This window comes from Tauraco erythrolophus, chromosome 21, assembly GCF_009769465.1.
Source record: "Tauraco erythrolophus isolate bTauEry1 chromosome 21, bTauEry1.pri, whole genome shotgun sequence".
Lineage (NCBI taxonomy): Eukaryota > Metazoa > Chordata > Aves > Musophagiformes > Musophagidae > Tauraco > Tauraco erythrolophus.
This window is the reverse complement of record NC_141485.1, coordinates 3,826,925-3,851,871: the sequence shown is the minus strand read 5'-3', so window position 1 is coordinate 3,851,871 and position 24,947 is coordinate 3,826,925. Positions and strand designations below refer to the sequence as shown.

Sequence of the window (24,947 nt, the reverse complement as noted above, 5' to 3'; positions counted from 1 at the left end):
CATCACAGGTACATCCCAAACCATACTGCCAGTAACCGAAGTGCTGACGGTGTGAAGCGGTTCGGTGCCTAAGCCAGAGCAGCTGAGCACGGAACAGGACACAGAAGCAGCATTATCAGCTTTCAGAGCTTTCAAGTCAGTAGAGGAAACTGCACTCTCCCTGAGAGAGACACTGCAACTCTGGCAAAAATGGTCCACAATGCTGTCAGTCTCAACTGACAAAAAAAAATAGAAAGTTTTCAAGTGTATCTCGAGAGTTTAAGCCTAGAGCAGCTTCCTCTCCTTTAGAAGTACAGGGTACTTCTAAAGTACAGATGAGGGAAATCAAGAAAAGCAAAAAACTAGTCTATGCAAGCTCGACATTACAAATGCCGAGGACCTTCTGAACTCCCTGCACAGCTTTGTGTTGCTCTGCCTCTGGCTTCGACTCCAGCTTTCCTCCACTCCCTTCTTCCTTGCATCTTCTGGATCTTGCAGGCTTGCAGCCCTTGAATGACAGTTTTGTGTATCATCCCCATTTTTTGTACTTTCTTTTATACAGGGTGAATACAGAGCACTAAACCAGATGCCTCTGGAGATACTAGATGCTTTTTCATTTTTACCTTGACCTGTAACGGGCATCTGCCCCCTCCAACCCCCAAACTGCCTCTCCCCTCTAAGACTACAGATGTGCTTTAGCTTTACATCCATACACAGACTCCACTGATTCCTTACATAACATTAAGCAAATGTGGTCCTAAGAGGAAAAAAGTTATTTGGGCTAACAATCTTTTCCTTAAAAGTAACATACACATGATTTCTGCCATTTTCTTCATTTCCTCCTATATTGCCATGACAGTATAACTATCTTCCCAAACTCCTCTCTGAAGAGCTTTCGTGATTCTGTTCTCTTAATGTACATTCTTCTCTATGTCAAAAAATCCACTATTCTGTCAAATTATCTCCGATTTCTGTAAAGACACTGCACAGTCTTCCAAGCCTATTGAAGTATTTGCTTTCCACCTACAGGAAATTATATTAACAAAGCATTCTTTTCCCTCCCAGTTTAGCATGGAGAGTTCAGTCTCCAGCCAAGTTCCCTGACACACTACTCTCTAAGGAGTGACAGCTCATTTTCCGAAAAGCCCTGCATAGGTCTGTACACAAAATGTAAACAAAATAAACTTATGAACAAAATATCAATTATCAGCTAACCCAAGAGTGTGTCCCTGAGGTTGTCCTCGGATCTCCTCATCTCCAGGAAGGGCATGGAGCATGCTTTCTAACATATCATCAAGAGTAGAGTGAGCCCTGTGGAACGAAAGATTTAAAATGGATGCCAGCAAATTCAACACTACACATTTTAAAACAAAAGAGTCATAATTATGAGGGTTCTTTAAAAAGTTGGCTCACTGTAAGCATTGAATCTTGTTAAAATATACTGGAACCATTATTCTAAATCTTTGTAACCCAAAGCCAAACATGCCTTATTGTTCTTTTTTCGTACCTTTCTGTTTCCTCTGCTAGATTAAATGACTCCTTAGTCCATAAACTATGATTTCTCTTCTCATTTCTCTCATATTCTTTTTCTGACTCTCTGTCTTCCATTTTAATTTCATCAGGAACTATTCACGTAAACAGAAAGATTTTAATATCAAAGGTATGAAGGCAGATAATAAAGAAATTAAAATGAGTTTTTATTTACTGTGCTTGGGAAGCTTCCAGTTGTCCACTTCTCAGTTACTCTTTCCTCAGTCATCTGATTTTCTACCAGATAAGTAAATTCACATTATCTACAGTCAAAGGTGGTCAGTAGCAAGACCAAGATAAATATTTGACTGTAACACATTTTTAGGTTCACAGGACTGAAACATTTTGCTTCCTACTAAAATGAAAAATGCATGTGGAAATTAATCTTTAATCTTTCCCCTTACAATCCTAGATATGGGAGAAAAATCAAAAGAAAACCTGTGGATGTTTGCTTTGTTACCCTACTTAGCAAAATCCAATGGTATCGCCCCCCGCCCAAGACTTATCTCAGTAGTTCTGTTCCCTACAGCATGTGAATATATTCAGCCACCTTCTGCTAAGCTATGATAAGCAGGAAGCAGTAGGTTGTCACAAAAATGGAGTCTGAAATAGCTGTACTTTATGCAAATACAACAAAACCACAGTAATTGAACAGCGAGCAATACAGGCTGCTGCATTCCTTACCACCTAAACCCAAGATCCTCCTATGAATAAAGTCACAGGAGCTTCTATCCTCTGGGTAACAATTTTAAATGGGAAAATATCTAACAAAGCTGTAGGATACCACAAACAAGTGCCAGTGTCATTCTCAAGTGACTATGCTACTTAGCTTTTTTACAGATTAACTCATGTTCTGCCTTTTTTTTTTTGGTCTTTTTTTTTGTTTTGTTTTTAAACTGCTCTTCACTTTCTGACTCACTGGCAACAAACGCAGAGCCTGTAAAGATTTAGGTTTTCTGCTCCTCTGACACTGCTTGCTGTACATCTAAAAATTATTCCAACTTATTACTATTTGCAGTTTCGAAAGCACAGAGATTCACTACTGCTATCTTTGGTATCTTTGTAACAGAACAGGAAATATAACACTGATTACCCCAATGGATGCTATTTTCTTACACCATGAGATCAGAGGCATTATTTCATTATGGTGAGTAAGAAACACAGCAGTTAGTGTGCACTGGCCATTTTCTCAACTGAACCACCCTCCCAGAATGGAAACTTCAGCTCTATTTTACATCAGCTGCCCACCATCTACACTTTTGTGTTTTTGTTTTTTTTTCCCCACTTATGTTTGAACACAGCATACATTATAGTGGCATAATAAAAGTAGAAGATTCATTCTGATAGTTCAGACCTTCAAGCCTTCCACATCCGATCCCCATAGGCTTTGGAGAGTGACTGAGAAGGACAGCAAAGACTGGTGGAAGGGGTACGATTCGCAAAAATACTGCAAATAACCTTACCCAGAAAAGGAGAATCCTCTCAGATTTCTGCTGAACCATGAATACCAAGAAAAGCTAAAAATTGAAGTGTATCATACAGCTGAACATACAGTGACAAGTATTCAGAGTAATTGTGCAGCAACGCAAAAGTAATTTAGTATCTGTAATCTCTGTTAGGATTATTATCAACTAACCATTTATATGTACTCCGCAGTCACACAATTCCTTCTCTTTAAAGTCTTGAGCGATGGAATCTTGCTGCTTTAAATATTCTGTTAAAACCAGCATATTTCCTTATTGATCTACATACTCTTTCTAAATTGACTCTATACAATCTAAAGTACCACACTACTTATCCATCCAAACCTCGATGAAAACCTTTACATAATGTATAATTAGTTCACCTATTAATCTTACAAATTGTCTCTGACCATTATTTATTCACTTATTCAGTCTCCATCTGTCCTTATTTTGGTGAATGAGCAAATAAAAAGATTAGAACATGTCTACGTGCCTCATTTCTAAAAAGGTATAGGACCTAGATATGTTTAATTATCCCAATGCCTGCTCTTAGTTTAGCAAGAGTTTATAGCTAAGTAACCAAAGGAAATTCTTCTGTAACACACGCCAGTAAAAATAATGCAGTTTTTACATTGTGTTCTGTCTGAACACACATGTGATTACAAAAAGAAACGCAAATCACCGAGACTGAGCTCTGCAAAAAACACCTGAGGGATGCAGCTGCCTGGCTTGCATTTGTTTTAATGGAGCATGCATTGCTCCAGGACACCTTCCAAAAATTCAGTTTACACAATATTCCTCTCAGTGTTAAACTACATCTACACTCAACAGGCTGGGTGCTGCCATCAGCAGCAACTAACCGTTACGTGAAATGCAGAAACTTTACGGCCTAACTTAAATAACTGCCAGTTATTTAAGCTGTTGATGCCTAACTTCCTAATCATTGACCTGACTGCAACTAATTCAGAAGCTCTTGTGTACTTCAGTAGTGAATGATTTGGGAGAAATCCTGACTGAGCACAGCTGGAAAGCCTCGTACCATTTTGGGTGAAGTGCCTCTTACCAATTTCATCCAGCAGCTCTTGGGCTGGTGGAGGCAGCTCATCAATGAAGTAGTTAGATGCCTGTGAGAGTGCTGAGATAGAAAAAAAAATCTAGTTAATTAGCAGTGATTAATCCTTAATAACTGTGATACAGGCTTACATTATGGCAGCATCTTGCTGACAAATTTCATTTATCAACCTGCACGAGCCTGGCTCATTCACATTTTATCAAATAGCCTTAAATAATTTCATGATGGAAAGATCATTTAGAACTAGACTTGCACATTCAGTTCTCAATCCTGCATTGCAAATTTTAGGCCAGTAATATTTACACTTCAAGCATAGGTTGATTAGAGGTCAGAGTTCTTAGTCTGCAGGTGTAAACACAAAATCCATTACCTAATTACCACTAGCAACACACAGTTGTGTGCAAAGCTGTTTATCCCTGTAAAAATAGATGCCCAGCAGAAAAAAAAAAAGAAAGGAAAAAGAAAGGCAAAGTAAACTGCAAAGTTTCTTTTCAAATCTGCTTCCCCGTTTATTGATCATTCTATTTGGGCTGGGTTAAGAGACTTACCAGATGCCTTCCTGGTGCTTTTCAAGGATGCAGCAACTACTGGCAACCCATCCTGTGTAAGGTCATATGGAATGAAACACAAGAAGGTAAATTGAACAACTTCTGGTCTTCCATCCTCCTCTTCAACATACTAAATCCAAAATCAGGTAAGGCTTTAATTAAAGCTTCAGTTGACCACTACACATTTTTGAATAAGCTCTTCAGACAGTTCACAACATTGAAACAGAGGTAACATCCAGGTGAGCCAGACGCGCCAAAAATTTTGCTTGGGCTGCTGTGCACTCATCTTTTAGCCGGCCATAAGATACTGTCAGCTACATTATCTCTAACCATTTCATCACTCTGTATGGACAACTGGATGGGAATTCTCTGAAAGGACAGCTCCAACATTTCTTAAGTTCCCATTCTCTGTTTTGAATCTTTAGTTATTAAAGCCAGGCACACGCATTTACCAGAAGAGCCTCCAAAATCAAGAATTTATAATCACAGGCAAGTCTTCACTGTCCTCAAAATGGAAACAGATGCTTCATGCACTTAATGCTAGAATACAGTTTTAGACAAGAAAACGACACAATCAAGTATCTCCAGAGAGCCAGTCAAGACAGCACTGCTCTGTTAATGGGCTTAATGAATTCCAACTGTCTGCTACGCCAGCAGAAAGACACAGACCTGACAACAATGAACACACTCGCTACTGTTCTGGTTGAACAAACCCTAATCGTTAAATGCCAACCCCACCAATGAATAACAATAAGAAAGGGATAAAGGTAACTATTTTATATATAATGGTCTGAAAAGACAGTTAAAATAATGCTGTGACTCCAGAACACTTTCAATTCCCAAAAGATTACTGGAAATCATTGACCTTGGAAATTGTCAGCTCCAAAGAGAGAGGATTTTTTGATGCGACAACATCGATAACATTATGCCATGTCTGTGCATAAAAAGGACAAATTTAATCCCCCAATACAAGGGCTTTCTGAACGTCTACTTGCTTCCAAACTACTAGATCAAGGCTTCCACCTTAGTTTTCTTCCTCAAGGAATCACTCATTTACCTTCCCCCACTAAGTTTTGAGAATTCTTCAGTTTCACATGAAAACTCACATACTTGAACACACACGAACTTGTATTTAATTTTCATTCAAGTTTATTCCCTACTTTCACCCAGTCAAAAGCCCACAGTTCACAAATGACTTGGGAATTCAGAGTGGTTCGGATAAGCAACCTGCTGTTAACTCACCAGAAAACCAACTCATCAAGCCCTCTCTCACAACGAAAACCTTTCCTACCCATCATTTTGCTGATACTTACCACTTTGGCATTGCAAAATTACTGGATCCAATGCTGGGAAATGGCAATTCTTTACAGCCAGGGAAGGGATGGAAGGCAGGCAAGGCCATTTTGATGGTGATTAGGTGCAAGGGGAAGCCAGCTCTTTTCATAATCAGTGGCACACACAGACTGCTTTGAAATCTATCAGAACTTTTCTCATTACGTCAACAGATCCAGAATTCTAAATACTCACAAAGACCTAGAAGTATTTCTATGCTTTTCAACTTGCATTTATTTTAAGGAAAGTATTTTGAAAAATATTTTAAAGAATGGCTGGCAAAACATAAATTTTCTAGACTTACAGGCTCATTCAATTCGGATGGGCAAACTCCTGAAGCAACAGCGGGAATTTCAGTGTTCTCTCCCTCTTCATAGGCTGTAGTGAATGTCCTGCACACGGCAGAGATCTCTTGAGAACCACAAAAGGAAGAATCTGAAACATGGCAGTGTTTGTATTTGTTAAAGGCTGCTGGAGTTTTTTTATCTAGAACTAAAAAAAAAAAAAAAGAAAGAAAAAGACAATAGCAAAGCTGGAAAATGATTTTTGGATTTTTTTGTACATTGGTCACATTCCTACAGGAACAGAAAAAGGTTTCTTGTGTTTGAAAAGGCATCTGCACAGGAAACTCTTTAAGAAATTATTGTCCGTAAGTGATCTCTAAGCAAAACTCCAAACTGATTACCTAGGAGTTCCATCTCAGACATTATTTATGCAAAAATTTGCCAACTGAGAAATTTCAACTACTGTATTACATCTAATTAATGAAAGTACAAAGCAAATGATAATTTGGTGCTCTTAATCAACACTGAAGTTCAGCAAACATTGACATCACTTTATCAACACTCAAACACACCAAGTGCTTATTAATCATGTCTTTAAAATGCTAAAATCCACACATATCACTACTAATCTATGTTAAATGTCTAAAACTATTTCTGATTTATGAAGGCTACCATTAACTACCAAGTCTTTATCTTTCAGAGACCTTTCAGATATGAGCTTTTTCAGCTGGGCTCCCATAAATTATCCTTTAGTTCTATGTTAAAGAGATTTTTTTGGCCAAGCAGGCTCTAGCTACAATGTTGTCACTATCCAGACCAAAACAATGAGATTTCAAACAACAGGTACAGCATCTCTTGTGGTTACTTATTCCAAGCCTGACATTTCTGCACTGGTGCTGCATGAACAGAGTTTCCATGATTCACATCAATGATTTTTACGTTAGCAAGTCTTGGCAGAAGGTAGAACTCCTGAGATAAAAAGGTGAAGTAATTCACTGGTCCTCCCTTCTCTCCCCTCTGCAGTTACCTGAGCTGAGTGGAGTGCTGACGCTGGTTGGTGCACGCCTCACTCTGGGTGTTTTACAGTCGACACCCCTGTGGTAGTTCTCTTGTTCATAGCAGATACTCGACAAATCCTGAATATCTGTCACTGATCTGAAGCATTGAAGGATGTTCTGACAGTTAGAATAGCCACTTCTTACACTTGTGAATCACGAAATTCTACTATTTTCAGGTTCTTGAAATTTTAATTTTGTTCAGTCTTATCTAGTTTTCCAGAAGGAAGAGAGACATTCCCTTTGAAAACTTCCCACAGAATCTTGGAAAGCTAAAGATCACCATCTCCAATAATGTTGCAGAGACAGAAAAGGTTAATTATTTGCTTTCTCTTCCTTTACATGTTTTCTTAATTTTACTAATTCTCCTCTAAAAGCAAGCTCAGGAAACTGCCTCTAGAAAGGGCAAGAACTTCAAATGCGAACCACTAGGTAGAAAACTCCAAAGCCAAGGGAAGACCTCAGGTTTAACAAAAATTAATGATCCATTAATTAAGACTAAATGCAGGTCTTAGGAGCCTTCAGAAAAATTACTCAGATAAACTGCAACTGCTGAAGATTTGCACAGGCGGTGATGTCTGCTCAAGCTATGAAAATTCTTAAGTGGCTGCAGGACTTTACATTGTCCTCAGAAGACTATGAAATGAACAGATGTCTACTATTACCAAATCAGTAATTTCTATGCAAATCTCCATTATCTGGAAAAAAAACCCTAACTTCACTATTTAAGTCGCAAACCTGTTCTGCAAATGTTTCCCAAGAATCTCAATCACAAGACTATTTTTGTAATAAAATTTATTTAGCTACATACTAATGATTTGCTCTTTAATTTTATTTCTTCTGCGTGATATGGACAGAAGAAATAAAGAATCCTAACACTTCAACGTTAGATTAACACTAAATTAATTACTTATGAATAGGAAAATATTTCAAACTAAGGACAGCTGTATATGATAGCTCTTTTATACCAATTTTCCAACTTATTATGAGAAAATATTCTTTCAATCCTTCAGATAGGTTCCTCTCTCTCAGCTTTGGTCTAGCTCATCTTCCTGTTTTGCATCAACACAAAACTGTTACAATGAAAATGACCAACTTGCTGAAGTTTTGATATAAAATGGTTTATGGCTCTTACACATCTTTTTCTTTGCATTCTTCCTGTGGCTCCCACTGTATCTCTTCTCGTGCTACTTCAACACTGGAATGAGGGAAAAAAGGTCATATTCACTGATCCTCTCAGAGAATTATGAAAATAAATATACTTAGTTGCCTGCCTTTCAAAAGGTTTGAAGGACTATCTACTCTCTGAGGCAGACTGCAGCTCATAAAAACTTTTGGCTTAAAACCTTGGAAGGTGGAGAGTGCTAGGAGAGAAATGCCATTTTAAGCACATTATGGATTTGCGAGAAAACTTCTAATTGACACATACTGTTTCAAAACAAAACTGAAAGTTAAGTAAAAATCTATGAATATTTATCACTACATTGTTTTATCATCCTCTGATTGGCCTGCATTGTAAACTCTTTTCTCAAACTGTAACAACCCCATTCGAGGTCACAGAAGCATTCAAAGGGGATTAGTCACATAGTCAGAGAACAAGTCCTCTCTGTCCTGTTGGCAAAAGCTCGATTCCTAAGTGAAGGGAGCAACCAAAGCCATTATCTTTCCCCTTAAGGCCGAGTATTTACACACTTGCTGCCCAGCTTGGACACTGGTAACTGTTCCTCCAGGGGAGGGGACAGTAAAAGCAGCTCTCACTCCCTCACTTGGATAAAGCCAGCAGCTGCCAGCTCCGGAGGAACACAAGGAAAGCTGAGCTACAGAGAGGGCAGGGGCTTTTAAGCAGCCTGAAAACCAGTGCTTAAAACGCTTCAGGCTGAGGACTGTTTCTCTTTAAGCGGAAATACCCCTTGCAGCATGAGGCGCTGATTCTGGCCAACATCTCTGCACACTAGTAGAATATAAAATTTACAAAAATACTGGATATAAACATCTCATGTTTGAGAGATGAGACTGCAAGTCTCCAAGCATGGGCTAATACTATCTGCAGGCAAGAAACAGTGCACGTACTCGCATCGGACTGTTCCCAGAGGAGGGGAAAAGGTATGCTCTTCATGCCACTTGAGCTCCAAAACCAAAGCACAACAAAATTAAAACAGATGACTGAAGCCTTAATTTAAATTATCTTTGCTCTGTTTAAGACTGTAGCTTATCAGTGTAAAAGGAATTGCAATATATACATGACTTATTTTTCCTATTTCAGCTCCCTCATTAAGCGGAAAAAAAAACAACCCACAAAACTGAACACTGTAAAAGACAAAACCCCATGAGACTTGTTGAAGCCCTTTTAGCATTTTCTTGGCAAAGAACTATGATATGTAGATAATCATTAAAAACCACCGCTGGCATCTTATTTGAATATTAGCTATATAAGCAAAATTAATAGAGAGTACACTTTATAACCTAATTTATGCTTGAAGTAATGATGAAAATAAGTCTGTCTACCTGGCGACAGGCACACGGCTCAGCTGATTCACTCCTAGCGCGCTACTGCCGGAGTTCTGCACTGCTGTGCTGCAGAATGGCATTTTTCTTCCTGAATACAAACAAAAATGTTCCCTGTTACTGGGTTTTCCAAGTACAAAAGAAAGGGACACAACTCATTGAGCAGGAAATTGCAACTTTATTAAATTTTTTAGTTCTTGTGACCTTTGTTGTTGTCAAGAGACAAATGTGGTTTAAAGATGCATTTTCATAAACATACCACAGCTGCCAGACAGTCAACCACTGAAGCACTGGGGAATATCACAACATTTACAAATTTGAGCTAAGAGAGGCAACAGACTAGAGACACAGCAACAATCCTTCCATTATTCCGCGCACACACACAATGTCAGCTCTTACAGTTCATAAGCTTGAGATTCTTCTAGCAACAAGAATATTAATGTGTAAATACAACTCTAATTCAGTTTCCAGCACCATAGCAAGTCGCACAAAAAGATTCAACTTAGCCCTAGGGTAAAAACAAAACAGTTGCCAACAAGCTTTGTTTTGTTTTTTAACTGAAACACACTAAGTACATAATCATCACACTCAACAACATTTCAGTGATTGCAATACCCAAACCTCATCTTCCAAAAATCCTGAGTGTCCTGAACTCTCACTAAAATAATAAGGAATAAGGGACCAAGTGACACTGAAGAATCCATCTTCAGCCTTCTGATGGGAGCGCTCCTGACAAAATGTAAGTGCAACAAGACTCTCTCTCCCTGACTCAAAAGCACCTTCAAAACAAAGAGCACATTTACCTGAAACCTGAATAGCTGATCCTGCTTCTTCAGGTACCTGTTTCTGTAAAAATCCTTCACGAGCATCTTCAGATTCATCCTCAGCATCTAAGGCCTGAAGAGAAGGACAAAAGGAAGCGAAACGATTTCTCACAGGCAAGCTGTGAGGGCAGGACAACTCTCACAGGACGATGTTTGCAATAATCAGACGGGGAGACAAGCTTTTCAAGAGCTTATCCAACAGCATGGATTGGATTCAATAGTCCATACAATAGTTTCAAATCTTCAAGAAATTAGTGAAGATTGGTTTAAGACTATTTAGTACTGTAATTGATAGAGCTGTGAAGGAAAGGCTGAGATCATTAACTGCCTAAAACTTCTCTCAGCCACAGATTATGTAATTTCTTTGTAAACAAATTAAGAAAACATGCTCCTGCTGTTTTGGTAGTCTGGGTGTTTGTGGGGGTTTAGTTGTTCTGGGATTTTTTGGTTTGGTTTGGTTTTCGGGCAGGGGTCTGTGTTTTAAAGGAACTGGGTTAAAATTTTCTTCCTTTTAGATAAATCTTTATTTGTAGATATTCTTTCAAAAGAAAAGAATACAAACTTGTCGCTCTCCCATTTTGTACAGCTCTTCTTCAAATCAAATGGGAGCATACGAAAACCACACATTGTGTAACTTACATACAAAGTTCTTGATGCAGACTTCATTCCTGACTTTTCTGCTATTTTTACCTCTAGTTCTGACCTTCTCTGAGCATGAGCAGTCAAGAATTCTTCAGACACATCAGAAGATGAATCAAGGGAATGACATAATTCCCTTGAATGTCCCTGTGAAAGACATCATCATTTGAAGCACCTTCTCCGCTCTCTGTTAAAGAACGTACATTTTAGTCAATAATGGTAAACAATAATGCATCTAACTGAAATTATATTTAATTTGATCAATCTTGAGTTTGAGCCTACCTCCTGCTGCTTACATTGCCTTGATGGTTAATAAAAAAAAAAAAGAAAAAGCAGAGGGGGACCGTCAGTCAGATCGTAACTGAAAAGAGCAGCTGTCTTGGTAGTGCAGTGTGCAACATGGAGAGACCAGGCTAAACTGTTTAAAAGGTTAAGTAGCTGCAGCTAGATTTCTTGGATTATTATACATACTCTAGAGAGATTCTCAACTTGTTGAGGAAGGCCTGAATTCTTATGAATGGCTATTCCAGACTCTGATTGTTCACCTTGTGACAGCGACTGGCAACTTCTCCCTAGGATGTCACAATGGAACAAAATTATTAGACAAAAAATAATATGAAGTGAGTTAACTGAACCACTGATGGAATATCAATGAGAGCAGACAGTAAAACTACATTGTCTGTCAGGAACATGGAGAAATAATGACGCTCAAACACTCACATCATTAATCTAGGCACGTGAAGCTCTCCTTGTTCCTTTATCCATAACTATTACAAAAGCACTACCCACTATGCTGTTACAGAAAAAGTATTTCTGTAGTCCAATTGAGAGAAATGAAGTGTGAAAAACTCGTGGATTTGAAAGCTTTGGGTCTCCCATGCTGACACACGGTCATCAATGATGATGAAGGGTCTCCAAGCTCACTGGACATTACCTCCACCTAATAACACGTAATACTCATCTCAGTCTATTATTTATGTTTACTAATGACTGAGTGATTGACCTGCTTTGGGGGCAACACTCTGGAAGATAAAATTGACAATTATTGTAACAAGATCACAGAAAGTGACATCTGCTAGGAGATGGAGAGACAGGATGACAAGAAATTGCTTTTTAGTTTTCAGCCTTACCTCCAGAACTTATGCATGCAGGCTCCAGATCACTCTCCTCAGATTCAGATCTATCCTCACTGTCCAGACTCCAAAGCTCAATATTACCACCTGTCTGCCACTTGTATCTTTGTTGGTCTTGACTCTTTTGGGCTCTAACAGTGACATGTGGAAAGGCTTCCATTTTACCCTCTGCTTCACTTTCGGATGTACATTCACCAGCTGGATACGCACAGCCAAGTTCTAGTTGTCCTGAGGCCACTCTTCTGGCCATTTGCTTTACTTCAGCTACACAAAAAGAACAAAAATATCAGTTCACACAACAGAATCTGGACCTTCAAAGGACTCCCTGTGTTCCATTGTGTCTGCAGACTTGGAAATGCCAAAGTTATAGCCTGTAAGCTCCTTTATCATGAAAAGAGCTAAACACTTCCTTCTCCTTGAAGGCCAGCTTAAAAGTTGCATAAATTGATACAGACAAGTCTACATGAACAATTTTTGTTAGTTTGTATTTTCTATTCTTCATGCCTGTGCTGCCATCCACTGGTCATTGCTATACTAGTATTTCTAAATTCATATGCTGTCCCTCCCTTACATCCTCCAAAACAGGGCTAGAAATTCTTTTGAGCTTTATAATCAAATCATCTTAATGTGGCTGTGATTATTCCATGCCCTGAATGTGCAAGACACAGGATCCTACTCATTTGGTTTTCATCCAAGAACAGCCTAACAGAGCTCCAGCAATTAAGGCACACAGACCTTTCTTAAGTAACAAAATGTGTTAAGTTTTAATGCACTGCACTGCAGTAAGACCTGCAAACATTAATGCCAAGTTAACGCTGATTTACTTACTCCTCCATTCTGATTGCATCATCCTTCTCTCCTCGTTTATTTTTGTACTGGAAATTTCAGATCTTGATTTTGCACAGCACCTGTAATAAATTGTTATGAGATGCATCAAACTCTGATAACACACAAGCGTATTGTGTTAGGTACTCCCCAGTCAGTAAAAGACTAAACGTTGGTTTAATGTTAATTAAAAGGCTGAGAGCACACATGCTCTAAGAACCAAACAGAACTAGCAGATTGAGCTGTCAGGAGCTTAGAAAGCACAGACAGATATTTAGGTCTATAACAGATTAACCAGACAAGCTGTACATTAAAATCTAGATTTCAAAAGCTGTCAACTGCCTTCAGATGGTCTATCTATATAAACACTAACAGACAGTGGATGCTATGTAGATTTATTTAGCTCAGTAAGGTGATCAGTGGACAACTGAAGATAAACAGAACTTCGGACTTGGATAACAACTATCACACCACCAACCCAGTTCCAATCTAGAGTTCATATCTGGAATATTTATGTCCTAAACAAGTATGTTCTTTACCAATGGGTCTTACTGATCCGACTGGATCACGAATCAACTTAAAAACTGGAACAGTTTTTCCAACTGATGTGACTCCAACACTGAAGGAGGTACCTGTCCCCATCTTTCCAACTAATAAGATACATGAACTTGCACAAGGTTTGCCAGGTACTTTTAACATGTACTTTCACCCATACTTAGAAATATAAAGGGATGACATCAAAAAGCACAGCAAACATGGTGAAGTAACACATGCTCTGCTGTCATCAGGTTTACCAAAACCTACTCCCACAGCCCCTAACAGAGGTCCTAGTCCTACACCTGTAAAAGCCAAAGTATTTTTTGAGAAGTGAATGAGGCCGTGCACAGAGAGGAGACCCACCCTTAGTAGTAACTCCTTAGATTGCTCTCCTTAGGCACTGTTACAGCTTTGGACCACTGACCTCCATCAGTGAGGCATCTGGAATCTGTCCTAACACAATTCTTTAAAAGCAACTGCCCTGTTGCAGCAGTTACCCTGTCAGCTCTGCAGCCAACACTGACTCACAGCAGGGTCCTAACTGGACAGATGGCTTTTGGGTCACTGAAAAAACATTTAACACCATCCTTGATCCTGGATGCGTCTAATTTTGACAGTGGCTGTATCAAGATGAATCTGCTGGAATTAACTCTTTTGTGAATATGATCAAAACTCACCACCTCTCTTTTTCACTTCCACTTGCAGCAGAATCTGAATCACCTCCTCTCTGACACTGCGAGTTGAACTTTTTTTTGCATCTTACAGATACATGTGGGAGTAAACACTGAAACGAGTCCAACAAGCCATGATTCAGCACACGTTGGGCATTCTGGTAATTACTAGTTGAGCTGTCTATATACTAAGAAGCAGACTGTGCAAACTTTATTCCCTAGGTTGTATTTTAGTAGCACTGTTCGTGAGAAAGACAGACAACTCCAGGCCTTAGCCTAGTAAAACCTCTGCCCTGGATTTATAGCAGGTTTCAGATGCATGCAGGCAGACTATCCTAACACGTAGTCCCACAGGAATGAGTCTACCTAAATGACTCAAATTATACCCACAGCAGACACAGGACATGAATTTCACGCTTTCTCTTTGGGCTAAGCATGTCAACTACTTATATTTAATAATGAAAATTATCTAGAAGCCCTTACTCATGACAACTTAGGCCTCCATAAATAAGCATACAGACAAAAGTCTTTCTTTGCTTGCCCTTTTCCCTGACAGTCTCACCTCCATTTTAGTACAGGATTTTATTCCCTTCTGAGTCACCGGACTAGTATTTGGGGAAGTGGGGGGAGAAATAATACTATAGCATTGCTGAGCTGACTATTTTCATTCCTATATATAATGCACATGGTATGCACATATATTCATATATTCTAAAAGATAGATTCATCTCTCCTCTTGGACACCATCCATAATTACGTCTCTTTACCCGCCAAAGAATTCCTCGACACTTTACCTCATGGTCTACGTTCATTTGATCATCCAGGTTTTTCGTGACACTGAAGCTGAGATCATGATGGTTGTTTTCATTTTTACTCTCACTCGTATCATGAAAGCACTTCCATTTTTCATTTTGAATTGCCTCCATTTCCTTTGGTGTCTTTGAAATAACTTCAAAACTCTCCCTACTCAGTGTTCCTTGACATATTACCAGTGGTGGAATATAGTCTCTTGATGGTGGACCTATAGCCTTCCACAGAAAAGTATTAACTCCAGAAAACACGTTATTGGTATTTTGGGAATTATCATCAGATCTGTTCCAGTGTCTGTCTTGAAAAATTTGCTTAGAAGACTGACTCGTCGTGGTTTCCCACAGCAGCTTTTGTTTTTCAGCAGCCTCTAAGTCATTCAGTTTCTTCTCTGTTTGGCACAGAGGACCTACTGCCTGCTGCAACATGCTTTGCATAATCTTTACATCAAGGATACACTTAGTGATGAGCTGCTCGCTTTGGGACGGGCAACTCATTCTTCTCCCAGCATCTCCTCTCACCTCTTCCTCACTTATCGTCTCCAACTCTTCTGTAGTGTACTCTGTACTTGATTCTGAAAAGCTACCCTCCTCATAAACTGGCTTTTCCTCACACTGCATTCCAGGGGATGCAAACAGGTCTCCGAGGGCAGCCTTATCTTCTTCCTTTTGCCACTGCTTTTCACCCTTTGGAGTTTGACCTAATCCAGCTACTTCTTCTGGAAAGTCTTCGTGAAGTTCTGGAGAACTGGCAAACATTTCATTTATTTCAAAGCTATGGAGGCTGTCATCGACATCACTGACACTTAGGGTCGCCTGGAGTTCAGAAGCTACGTCATGATTTTTGTCCCGTGCAACTGGTTGTAGACTGGTTGATACCTCATGGTCCACTAAAGCGCTATTCTCCTCAGGGAAAAGATAGTATCTCGGGGCAGTAAAGCTGTCTGAAAAAATTTGATGTGAAGTGTTAGGCTATTTCTCCAGATGTCCATCAAACATGTTGCTTAGGTACATTTAGGAGGTAACGTCTTTTAGAGATTAACTGCGCAGCATTTAATACCTCTGCTGAAAACAACGTGCCTGAACTTCAAATATTAACCATAGTCTTGAGTCTACATTAACCATTAGGGTGGTAACTAGAACCCAGAGCTGCTATTTTCAAACTACGTCATAAAATCTGTAAACCCTCACGTTATAATTATTTATATTAGAAATTTATGGACTGAGGAGCATGCTAAATTAAGCACACTTGACATCTTGCTGGAGTAAACTCACCAGCCTGGGTTATCTCTTTTCCCTGCAACTCCCGTGTTCTCTTCTGGTAGCTAAAAGCTGATGCCAAACAGATGTTCACATCTGCAAAATAAGCGGGTCGTTGTGCTTTTGACATTTCATCAGTATGACCAGTTTGAGACTTAAGTAAGTCCTGTAACACAAAAAATGGAATAAAAAAGATAACTATATTTGACAGTTCAATGTCTCTACCTTCTCTTTTAACGCGGTTTGCCTCCATGATCAGAAAAGTATACTCAGTGCTCAGACTGCACACAAAAAAGCCTCCCACCAAGATTTAAGCAGAGCAACTTGAATCTGAATGGACACAAAACTCTGCTGTTTTAAATACATGAAACGCTACAGTCCTGGAAGTCACCTTCAAGTCATTTTTCAGTATATATTGAATATCCTGAAGTTTTATGGAGCGGTAGTGCTGTTTAGGTTCTAGCCCTGACTTTACAATATCATAATAGGGCACAGGAAGTCTGACATCTGCTTCTAACTGTTGTCCTGAAATCATGAGCTGCTTAATAACTGAGTCTTCAAGACCTTTCCAAGGAGGGGTCTCTGCAAGACATAAATATAGACTTTATGTCACAGGCTGTGTGTCAATGTAAATGAAAATAAAGAAAAAAGAAAAAAAGATAAAAGAATCAGAGATACCAAGGCATTATTGTCTGCACATTCCCTAATCTACAACTACCATCACAAACCACATGAGCACTCAGTTCAGCCTGGCATCTCCTTCCTTTCTTATCTCACCAGTGGATGCTTTAAAGGGAGCTGACAGCAATCTCTAGAGGACAGTGACAGCGTAACTCATGCTCTGGATTCTTCATTACCAACTAGCTAATAGAGGGTTTAATTTTTAGGGTAATTGTTTATTCCATTTCACTGTCAAAATAAAGTCGATACATAACATACGTTACATTATCTGTAATAACAATACATTATCTGTAAGTTATCTTAGTGACCAAAAAGATGAAAGATTTTGCACATTGCAAAGAGTTAACTGAATGTTTTGCTGTCCTTATACGAAGAAGAAAGATAAACAGCAGAAAACCACCGTACACAAAATTGTATCTCTGCAATACCAACCATTAATCTCACCCTTTAGCTATGCAATTTTAAGTTTTCTGATTACATCTTCCAAGAGTTTCCAGTAGTCTTTGCTGTTGCCATTAACATTTGGGGGTTTTGCCTGGAGGGTTCCGAGTTAACTCTGTAATAGCCATCACAGCAAGGTCTGATCCACTCAGAGAGGAATTAGACATTTGGGGGCTACTCTAGTGACAAAAGCCTAAACCTGCAGATATACCTGTCAAGGCCTCCTGCATTACTGTACAGAAGCTGTAAATATCCGATTTGACTGTGACAACTTTTTCAAGGATGACTTCAGGAGAGCACCATTTATACAGCTGGACTGGGACAGGAATACGCGTCAGGTCACTGTGTTCTCCACCATCTTTGCTACATAAAAGGAAGAAAGTTGTAAACTGGAACATGCAGCACACTCAACCAGAAGGTATACCTTCTGCAATTAAGCACCTGAGTTTGGCATATCTGTTTTTAGTTTAAATACCTAAAAGGTCCAGAGTAGACTTGCAAATAAAAATGTGTAGTGTTTTCACACCAATAAATGTATTTTATTATCCTGGGCTGCATCAAAAGAAGGGTGGCCAGCAGGTCAAGGGAGGTGATTCTGCCCCTCTGCTCTCGTGAGACCCCACATTGAGTACCGTATTCAGCGCTGAGATCTCCAACATAAGGACATGGAGCTGTTGGAGCGGGTCCAGAGGAGGCCACAGAGGGCTGAGGTGTAGAACCTTCAACCATTTTAGGTAAGCCTCCATAAGCACAAGTTCAGTAGAACCAGAGGAGACTTAATTTCCAGCCTAGCAGCAGAATTAGTGACTAAAAGAGGAATTTAATTTCTGTTCTGTAAAATTAGGTTCTATTTCTTTATGATAGTATTTTTGTACTCCAATAAAGAGCTGCTTCTCTTTCTAGTTTCTATTTTCAGATACTTCTAACAAAGAAACTTACTGTACTGCCTCTAGCAAAGTTAATGTACCTGAGCAGTAGTAATTTGGAGTTTTAACTCCTGTAACTCTGTTGCCTGACTCAGAGACAGGGGTCCTTAGTCATCAAGGGGGGCACTTCAGTAGAATTTAGCACTAAATTTGACTTCACTTGTGTTTGTCCCTTTCTCAGAAACAGTGAGGAAGTTCTTTACCTCTCTATCATGTATTCCAAGTTGCACAGCTTTGCCTCACCAGAAGAAACAATTTGAATAGCATAGGAGGTAACTGAACGGTGGATAAATCCCCGGAAGTGTAGGAAACGCAAAGCTTCATTAATTTGAAGCAGCACATGCAAAATCGTCTCCATGTGCAGAACTGGGAATTCTGTACGCTGAAAAAAACAAACAGAAGTACCAAATTTGCACTGCAGGTCGTCAAAGCTTGATGTAGTAAAAACTATTATTGTACAGAAGAAGGCAAAGAAAGTAAACACGAAAACACTGCAGTAGAAGTTGGACGAATTGCACTTACTAAATAACATTTGTTCTCAATACCAAAACAACGCATAATACCTTAAACAGTAATTAAGGGGGGGAAAAAGATATCTATATTGACTATGCCAAAATTCACTCCGAAGGAGAATCAACTCTTTCCTTTGACTACAATCTCTCCAGTAGCTTAAGATGTCTGCATTCAAGCAGTTAAAGGCATAAAATAATGACTCAACTGTGAAAAAGGAAGAGAAAAAGACTGAATAACAAGAATAAAACACAGATCGGTTGATTAAAAAAGTAAAAAATATGAACTGCAAGCGAGTTCAAGCCTTCACTTTTATACCCAGGCAGTGTGCAGTGTACTACATGTAATCATTGGAGGACAAAAGCTGCATTGCCACATTTGCAATATACAACCACGTGCGGAAGATTAAAAGTTCAACTGAATTTAACAGCAGCCATTTTCAGACTGATACAACAAGAAAAATCAAAGCAATCGCACCTCAACATGAACTGAAGCATTGGCCAACTACAAACTTCACCAGCTTACACGGAGTATCTGACACTGCGCAACGCACGAGAAAACCAGACACGGACCGATGATTTTGTCTGCTTGTTCTTCGAGTAAAGATGGTAGATGTAGTTACTAAACTTCTTCCTCTCGATTAGTTACTGTTTAAAAACCAAGTATTCCACTTACCCTTTCATGAAGGATGCTGTACAGAGAACCGAAGTTAACTCTTTCATACACTAAACGGGTTTTCTCCAAGTCACTAGACAGACAAACAGACATCAACTGTAGCAGATGAGAATGACGGAGTTTACTGCAAAGGGAGAGAGAAAAAAAAATTAAGACAATCTGAGACTAAAAGAGAAAGAGACCTGGCCTTCTAAGCCTTTTTACCAATACAACATGAATGCTTCTAATTTAGTATTAAAATACCCCAAATTTTAAAAGAACCATAGATTAGGAGGCATTTAGGAAACAGCGCTTACTGTCAGAACTAGAATAATCTATAAACAAGCAATCCAGGAAACACGCAATAAAGCACTCATCCAGACACAGGAGAAGAGAGCATCATCTCCTGTAGTATCCACTGGGGAGGAAACGGAGCGGGGAAAGACAGGAGAAGAGAGAGACTCATATTTCTCATTTAGAGGGAAAGTACAACCACAGCCTAACAGTCCTCCCGAGGTGAATCACACTTCCTCACCTCACTGGAGACCCCCACACCCCAGGAGCACTTGCTGCTACTGTCTGTTCTTTCTTACCTACTGCGTTCCTGCTCTGCAATGAGAAGATCAGCTAAGCATAGTTTACTACAGTTCTGATGGGGCTCAAAGCTGAGTTCCTTCACTGTAACTCTGCTGCCTCCCCACATTAAGCTACAAGGAGAAGAAGGAGAATTTCCATGAGATGCTTTCTGCAGTATTTTTTTTCCAGTTACAGAATTACCTACAAATAATTTTGTCTTTCTGAAATGCTCTGGTGCTGTCTCCTCCTGTTAGTAACATTACTTTGACGATTCTGGTAGTAGCATATACTCTTTCAAATTCACAATAAATTCTCATCCTGGTAAAGACTGGATGTAGCAGGACAAGTCTGCTGTTGGAAGACACTACCCTTCCAGCACCCAAGGTAAAGAACAAGGACACTCTAAAACCCCTTTCACTAAAGGCTGGCAGCCCACTGTGACGCAAGCCAGAGCTTTGGAAAGATTAAATCACCCATTTGCAAATTTTCTGGATGTCTCTGAGGTACAACTACTTGCTACACAATACAAAAGATAAAGAAAGGCTCAGTCTGCACTTGCAAAATCATTTCACCATAGGTTTGAGCAAGTGAGCTGCAGAAAGGAATATCCAGAAGCCTGAGGTCTGACCCAATGACTACAAGGCCTAAACTCTGAACAATGCAACCCCAGCAACGTATTTCCCACCACAAAAGGAATCAGTACTGAAACTTTGCTATCAATGAACAACCATAACTGGGTTCATATTGCTGGAAAGGACAAGGGCAACCTACAGATCAAGAGAGTCTAATGAAGATATTAATCAATGGACCGCAGAAGATAAGTTACAAGCAGAAAGCAGTGGATGAATATAGAATAGAGAAGGAAAACTATCCAAAGCATCTGGAGTAACTTGCTGCTTAATAGTAACAAATACACACTACGAGGGGCTAAAATCCCATTGATTCCACTTACTTTGTCATGATCATGTATGGTCCAACGTGGTAAGAAAACGTTGGTTCATCATCTGCCTGAACTATGTCTTTTTCCCCAATAATAGGGAGAGATGTCAAGTATCCTAGATGCCCGCTGCCTGCAAGACAAGACTGAAACACCACCAGGGCATAACCAAAAGGAATATGCAAAAGTTCCCAAGATCTGTCACAAACTCACTAAAAACTTCAGTGCAATCACTGCAAGGGGAGCATCAGCCAAAGCATCAAAATGAAACGTGAAGATACCTATGTCAAAAGCTTCACTTGCTAGTGAAGCTGGAACAGGGAAAGCAGAAACAGTCACTAAGAGCTCCCACAGGCGACATTGAGCAGTAGTTTCTATTGCCTGTTCCAAAACAGCTTCCTGTGTTAGGGCCTGCTGATGACTAAACGCTTGAATATTTGCGCTCTCCACAGTTTTTTTCCACTGTTTAAATAGAAATAAGAATGCACTAGAAGTAAAAATAACACAGGTGAGGTAATTACTGTGAAGATTCTGTGACTCCAAAAAACTGTACTAATACCGTCAGAAAACTATAATCCACAGCATCTTACCTTCCCAAAACCAAAGCTGTACGTGTTCTTGGCATTAGCTCCACCTTTCAGAAATCTACCCAGAGGACTGTCAACATTCCTAAGTACCAAAAACACAAGCAATGAGATTAACTAACATGCCAAAGCTTTGAGTAAAAATACAAAAAAGAGAGAGGAAAAAAAAACCATGCAGAAATTCTGCAACAGCCGTGTATTTCAAATGTTGCACTTGACTGGTCCCACACACAGAGTGTAATGTGCATGCTGAAATTCCAAATTACTGTGCAGCTCATTAAAACCTTTTAGATACACCGTTATGGTATGTATTTATTTAAAGCAAGATAGCCAATAAAAAAAAATATATATGCATACAGGCATGCTGCATCACTTTTTGCTCACAAGTATGTATTTTTCCTAACATGAACCTGACATAAAAGCTCTTGAAATGGTTGCAAACGCACCCCCAAAAGATATGCAGTGACTTTAAAAGGTCAAGAAACAAACTCCTTCATGTTACTGCCATTTCAATACTACTAAAATCCAGTATTTCATATTGCTAGTTTCAAGAGTATCTCTTAATACACAAGTATTTACAACTATCAAGTTTCCATTTGGAACTCCCACAACAGAAATAAAAAGTATCATCATTCCTAATACCCATTCGTTTTAAATCTGATATTGTCAAAAAGAAACAAGAACATGTTAATTTTAAGATAATAGAATATGGAAGTAAAACTCCTTGTAGCTCAATCCCTCAGTATTTGAGAATGTATTCTTACTCTTGAACAAGACCACCAAACCTAGATAGACTGCAGACCACTGGTTTTGATGAGCCAGCCTTTCGGAGTAGGTCAGAGGGAAAATTTTGAATGGCAGCCTGCATATGGAATGTACAACGCTGTATAAATTCCAGGATCTAGAGAGGAGGGGAAACACAACAACAAAAAATTGCTTCAGAAATGTGAGATAAACCTTTTTAAATTAATAGATCGTGACTACTGAAAAATAACTAGTTACTTGCAACATTTAAATAGGCATTTCAAGAAATGGATACACAGAGAAAATCGATTACATGAAAAGGTAAGAGAAAGCTTACTTCAAACACGAGATGACTAACTTTCAAGACATTCACCCACTTAAAATTGTAGTATCAGGTTTCTTTTTTAGAGGAGCATTGTAATAAGAGGAAAGAGGAGTATTATGAGTTTTAAATCAATATTGCAGTCATGAATAAGCCTTCTTGATACATTTTGCTACCATGCTAGTAAAAATGACACATTTGCTGCCACTGTTCACGCACAGAGACACACTTGAAAACTACCTCAGGTTTACTCCTGAATTGCACACATGCAAACATACTACATACATCAGGGATGAAGAACAAGAGCTTGTCATTCTCCTCACTGCACAGGTACACATAAAGGTCCTAAATAGTTACAGAGAGATGCCTCTGCACCTAAGCAAAGCCTTACTTAAATAATCTGAATCATGAGGGCTTCAAAATACAATTACTGATATTGAATAATAATGTTAAGTCATTTTTCTGACATGTAAAAGTCATGTTCTCCTTGGAATGCTGGAGTTTCTTCACTCTAAGACAAAGACGCGAGCACATACCCAGCACATATTCGAGACATATCACACACGTGTACCTGAGCACTCCTTTCTTCTCCAGCTGACATAGCCCAGTACTGTGGATTTCTTCCATCTTTATCGTGTACTCTCAGATCACCTCCTTCATCCAATATCTTGCTAAGAATCCACTGATTTCCTGAGAAAGCAGCTGCATGGACTGGGGTGCTGCCATCATAACAGCGACTGAGGAATAAAGGGCAAAGCAGAAACGTTTCAACCTACCCCTACAACACTCAACCAGCTGTGACTTTGGGAAAAAAAGTAGCATACCTAGAATGTTTATGTACTCCCAAACAATAACATATACGGAGAAATATGGAAAATTAAGCACCTACTTTGGCTAAAACAACAACATGCATCTTAAGTGCTTCTTCATTTATATAGGGAAAATTCTGTATTACATTGACTAAAGCCACTAAAAAATTAAACATTACTTTCAATTTAAGAAGAAAAATTTATTTTTATACTTAACTGGTTAGCGTCTGAGCCATAATCCAACAGCACATCTACTATTTTTTCAAGACCTAGCAAAGCAGCAGTGAAGAGAGAAGTTTGGCCCATGGAATTTACAGCATCAACAAAAACACCTACAAGAAAACCCAAAAGATTATGAGGACAGCGCTTATCCCCCACCACCTTGCACAATGGTTCATTAACACTGAAATTGACTGCCATATTCCCTCTGAAATACTGGAAATGCAAAAACATGATATTAACAGAAACTGGAAAAAGAACAAACAAACTTCCATGTAACTTTTGATAGAAACCATACACTGCTTGCCCACAATGTTTTCAAATACAGGATGTATAAACATGGGAGGCAAAGTATTAACCTGGATGAGCACAGGTAACACCGCAGGACCACATTAATAAAAAACTACATTCTTCTGAAGCAGTAATTGAGAGCTAGACGAGTATTTTGTTATGTTAAGCAATTTTATTCAAAATAATGAACTCCATTCTGCATCGAAAAGAGAAAAAGTAAACTACAGTGACACAGATCTGACACAAACATTGCGCGGTGACATCATATAAACTTTATGGTACGTAACTATTTTTAGAACCACCGAAAAAAGGACGGGCCACAAACCACTCAGCCCGTGCTCTCTCCCTCCCGCACCCCGAAAGGGCCGGGAACGGTCATCGATGGCGGGCGGCTCCTGCCCAGGCAGCACCGCCCGCCCGCCTCGCGCTCAGGAGACAGCACCTCGCTCCTCCTCGTGGCTTGTGACGCCGTCCAAGAGCGATCACTCTCCTCTAGTGACCAACTACAGAAATGATCCCTGAAAGTATAGTCTTACCGACACACCCTCCGCGCGCCCAGCCCCACCGGCACGCACCGCCCTGGAGCACACGGACACCCCCCCGCGATCCCACCCACGGCACCGGAACACGAACCCCCCGCGCTGCCGCCGAGCCGCCGCCGCCGCGGAACCGCGTCCCGCGGCCCAGGGCTCCGCTCCGCGACCCACGGACCCGCCGCGGAGGGAGCCCGTGGCGGGACACGCCCCCTCATTTGCATGTTCTGCCTCGGACGCCCAATCAGACGCGCCGC

General features: G+C 39.7%; 1 protein-coding gene and 1 non-coding gene across 2 annotated transcripts in view; both read right to left on the bottom strand.

Moving 5' to 3' along the window:
- Positions 1 to 362: 362 nt before the first annotated feature.
- Positions 363 to 24,947, bottom strand: part of TEX14 (testis expressed 14, intercellular bridge forming factor) — a 29,691-nt gene continuing 5,106 nt past the window's right edge. The window contains 28 exon segments of the mRNA XM_086624862.1: positions 363 to 434; positions 436 to 487; positions 1,195 to 1,290; positions 1,487 to 1,604; positions 4,036 to 4,107; positions 4,593 to 4,644; positions 6,229 to 6,410; positions 7,236 to 7,363; positions 8,399 to 8,461; positions 9,769 to 9,859; positions 10,572 to 10,665; positions 11,283 to 11,378; positions 11,703 to 11,803; positions 12,362 to 12,628; positions 13,193 to 13,272; positions 14,404 to 14,510; positions 15,192 to 16,143; positions 16,475 to 16,629; positions 16,855 to 17,045; positions 17,797 to 17,948; positions 18,715 to 18,893; positions 19,697 to 19,820; positions 20,269 to 20,382; positions 21,204 to 21,334; positions 21,779 to 21,857; positions 22,537 to 22,673; positions 23,410 to 23,575; positions 23,865 to 23,979. Coding sequence (XP_086480988.1) covers positions 363 to 434; positions 436 to 487; positions 1,195 to 1,290; positions 1,487 to 1,604; positions 4,036 to 4,107; positions 4,593 to 4,644; positions 6,229 to 6,410; positions 7,236 to 7,363; positions 8,399 to 8,461; positions 9,769 to 9,859; positions 10,572 to 10,665; positions 11,283 to 11,378; positions 11,703 to 11,803; positions 12,362 to 12,628; positions 13,193 to 13,272; positions 14,404 to 14,510; positions 15,192 to 16,143; positions 16,475 to 16,629; positions 16,855 to 17,045; positions 17,797 to 17,948; positions 18,715 to 18,893; positions 19,697 to 19,820; positions 20,269 to 20,382; positions 21,204 to 21,334; positions 21,779 to 21,857; positions 22,537 to 22,673; positions 23,410 to 23,575; positions 23,865 to 23,979 — 4,166 coding nt within the window.
- On the bottom strand, positions 24,481 to 24,691 carry LOC147527245 (small nucleolar RNA U3). The gene has a single exon (XR_015222779.1). It is a non-coding gene; the product is annotated as a small nucleolar RNA U3 (small nucleolar RNA).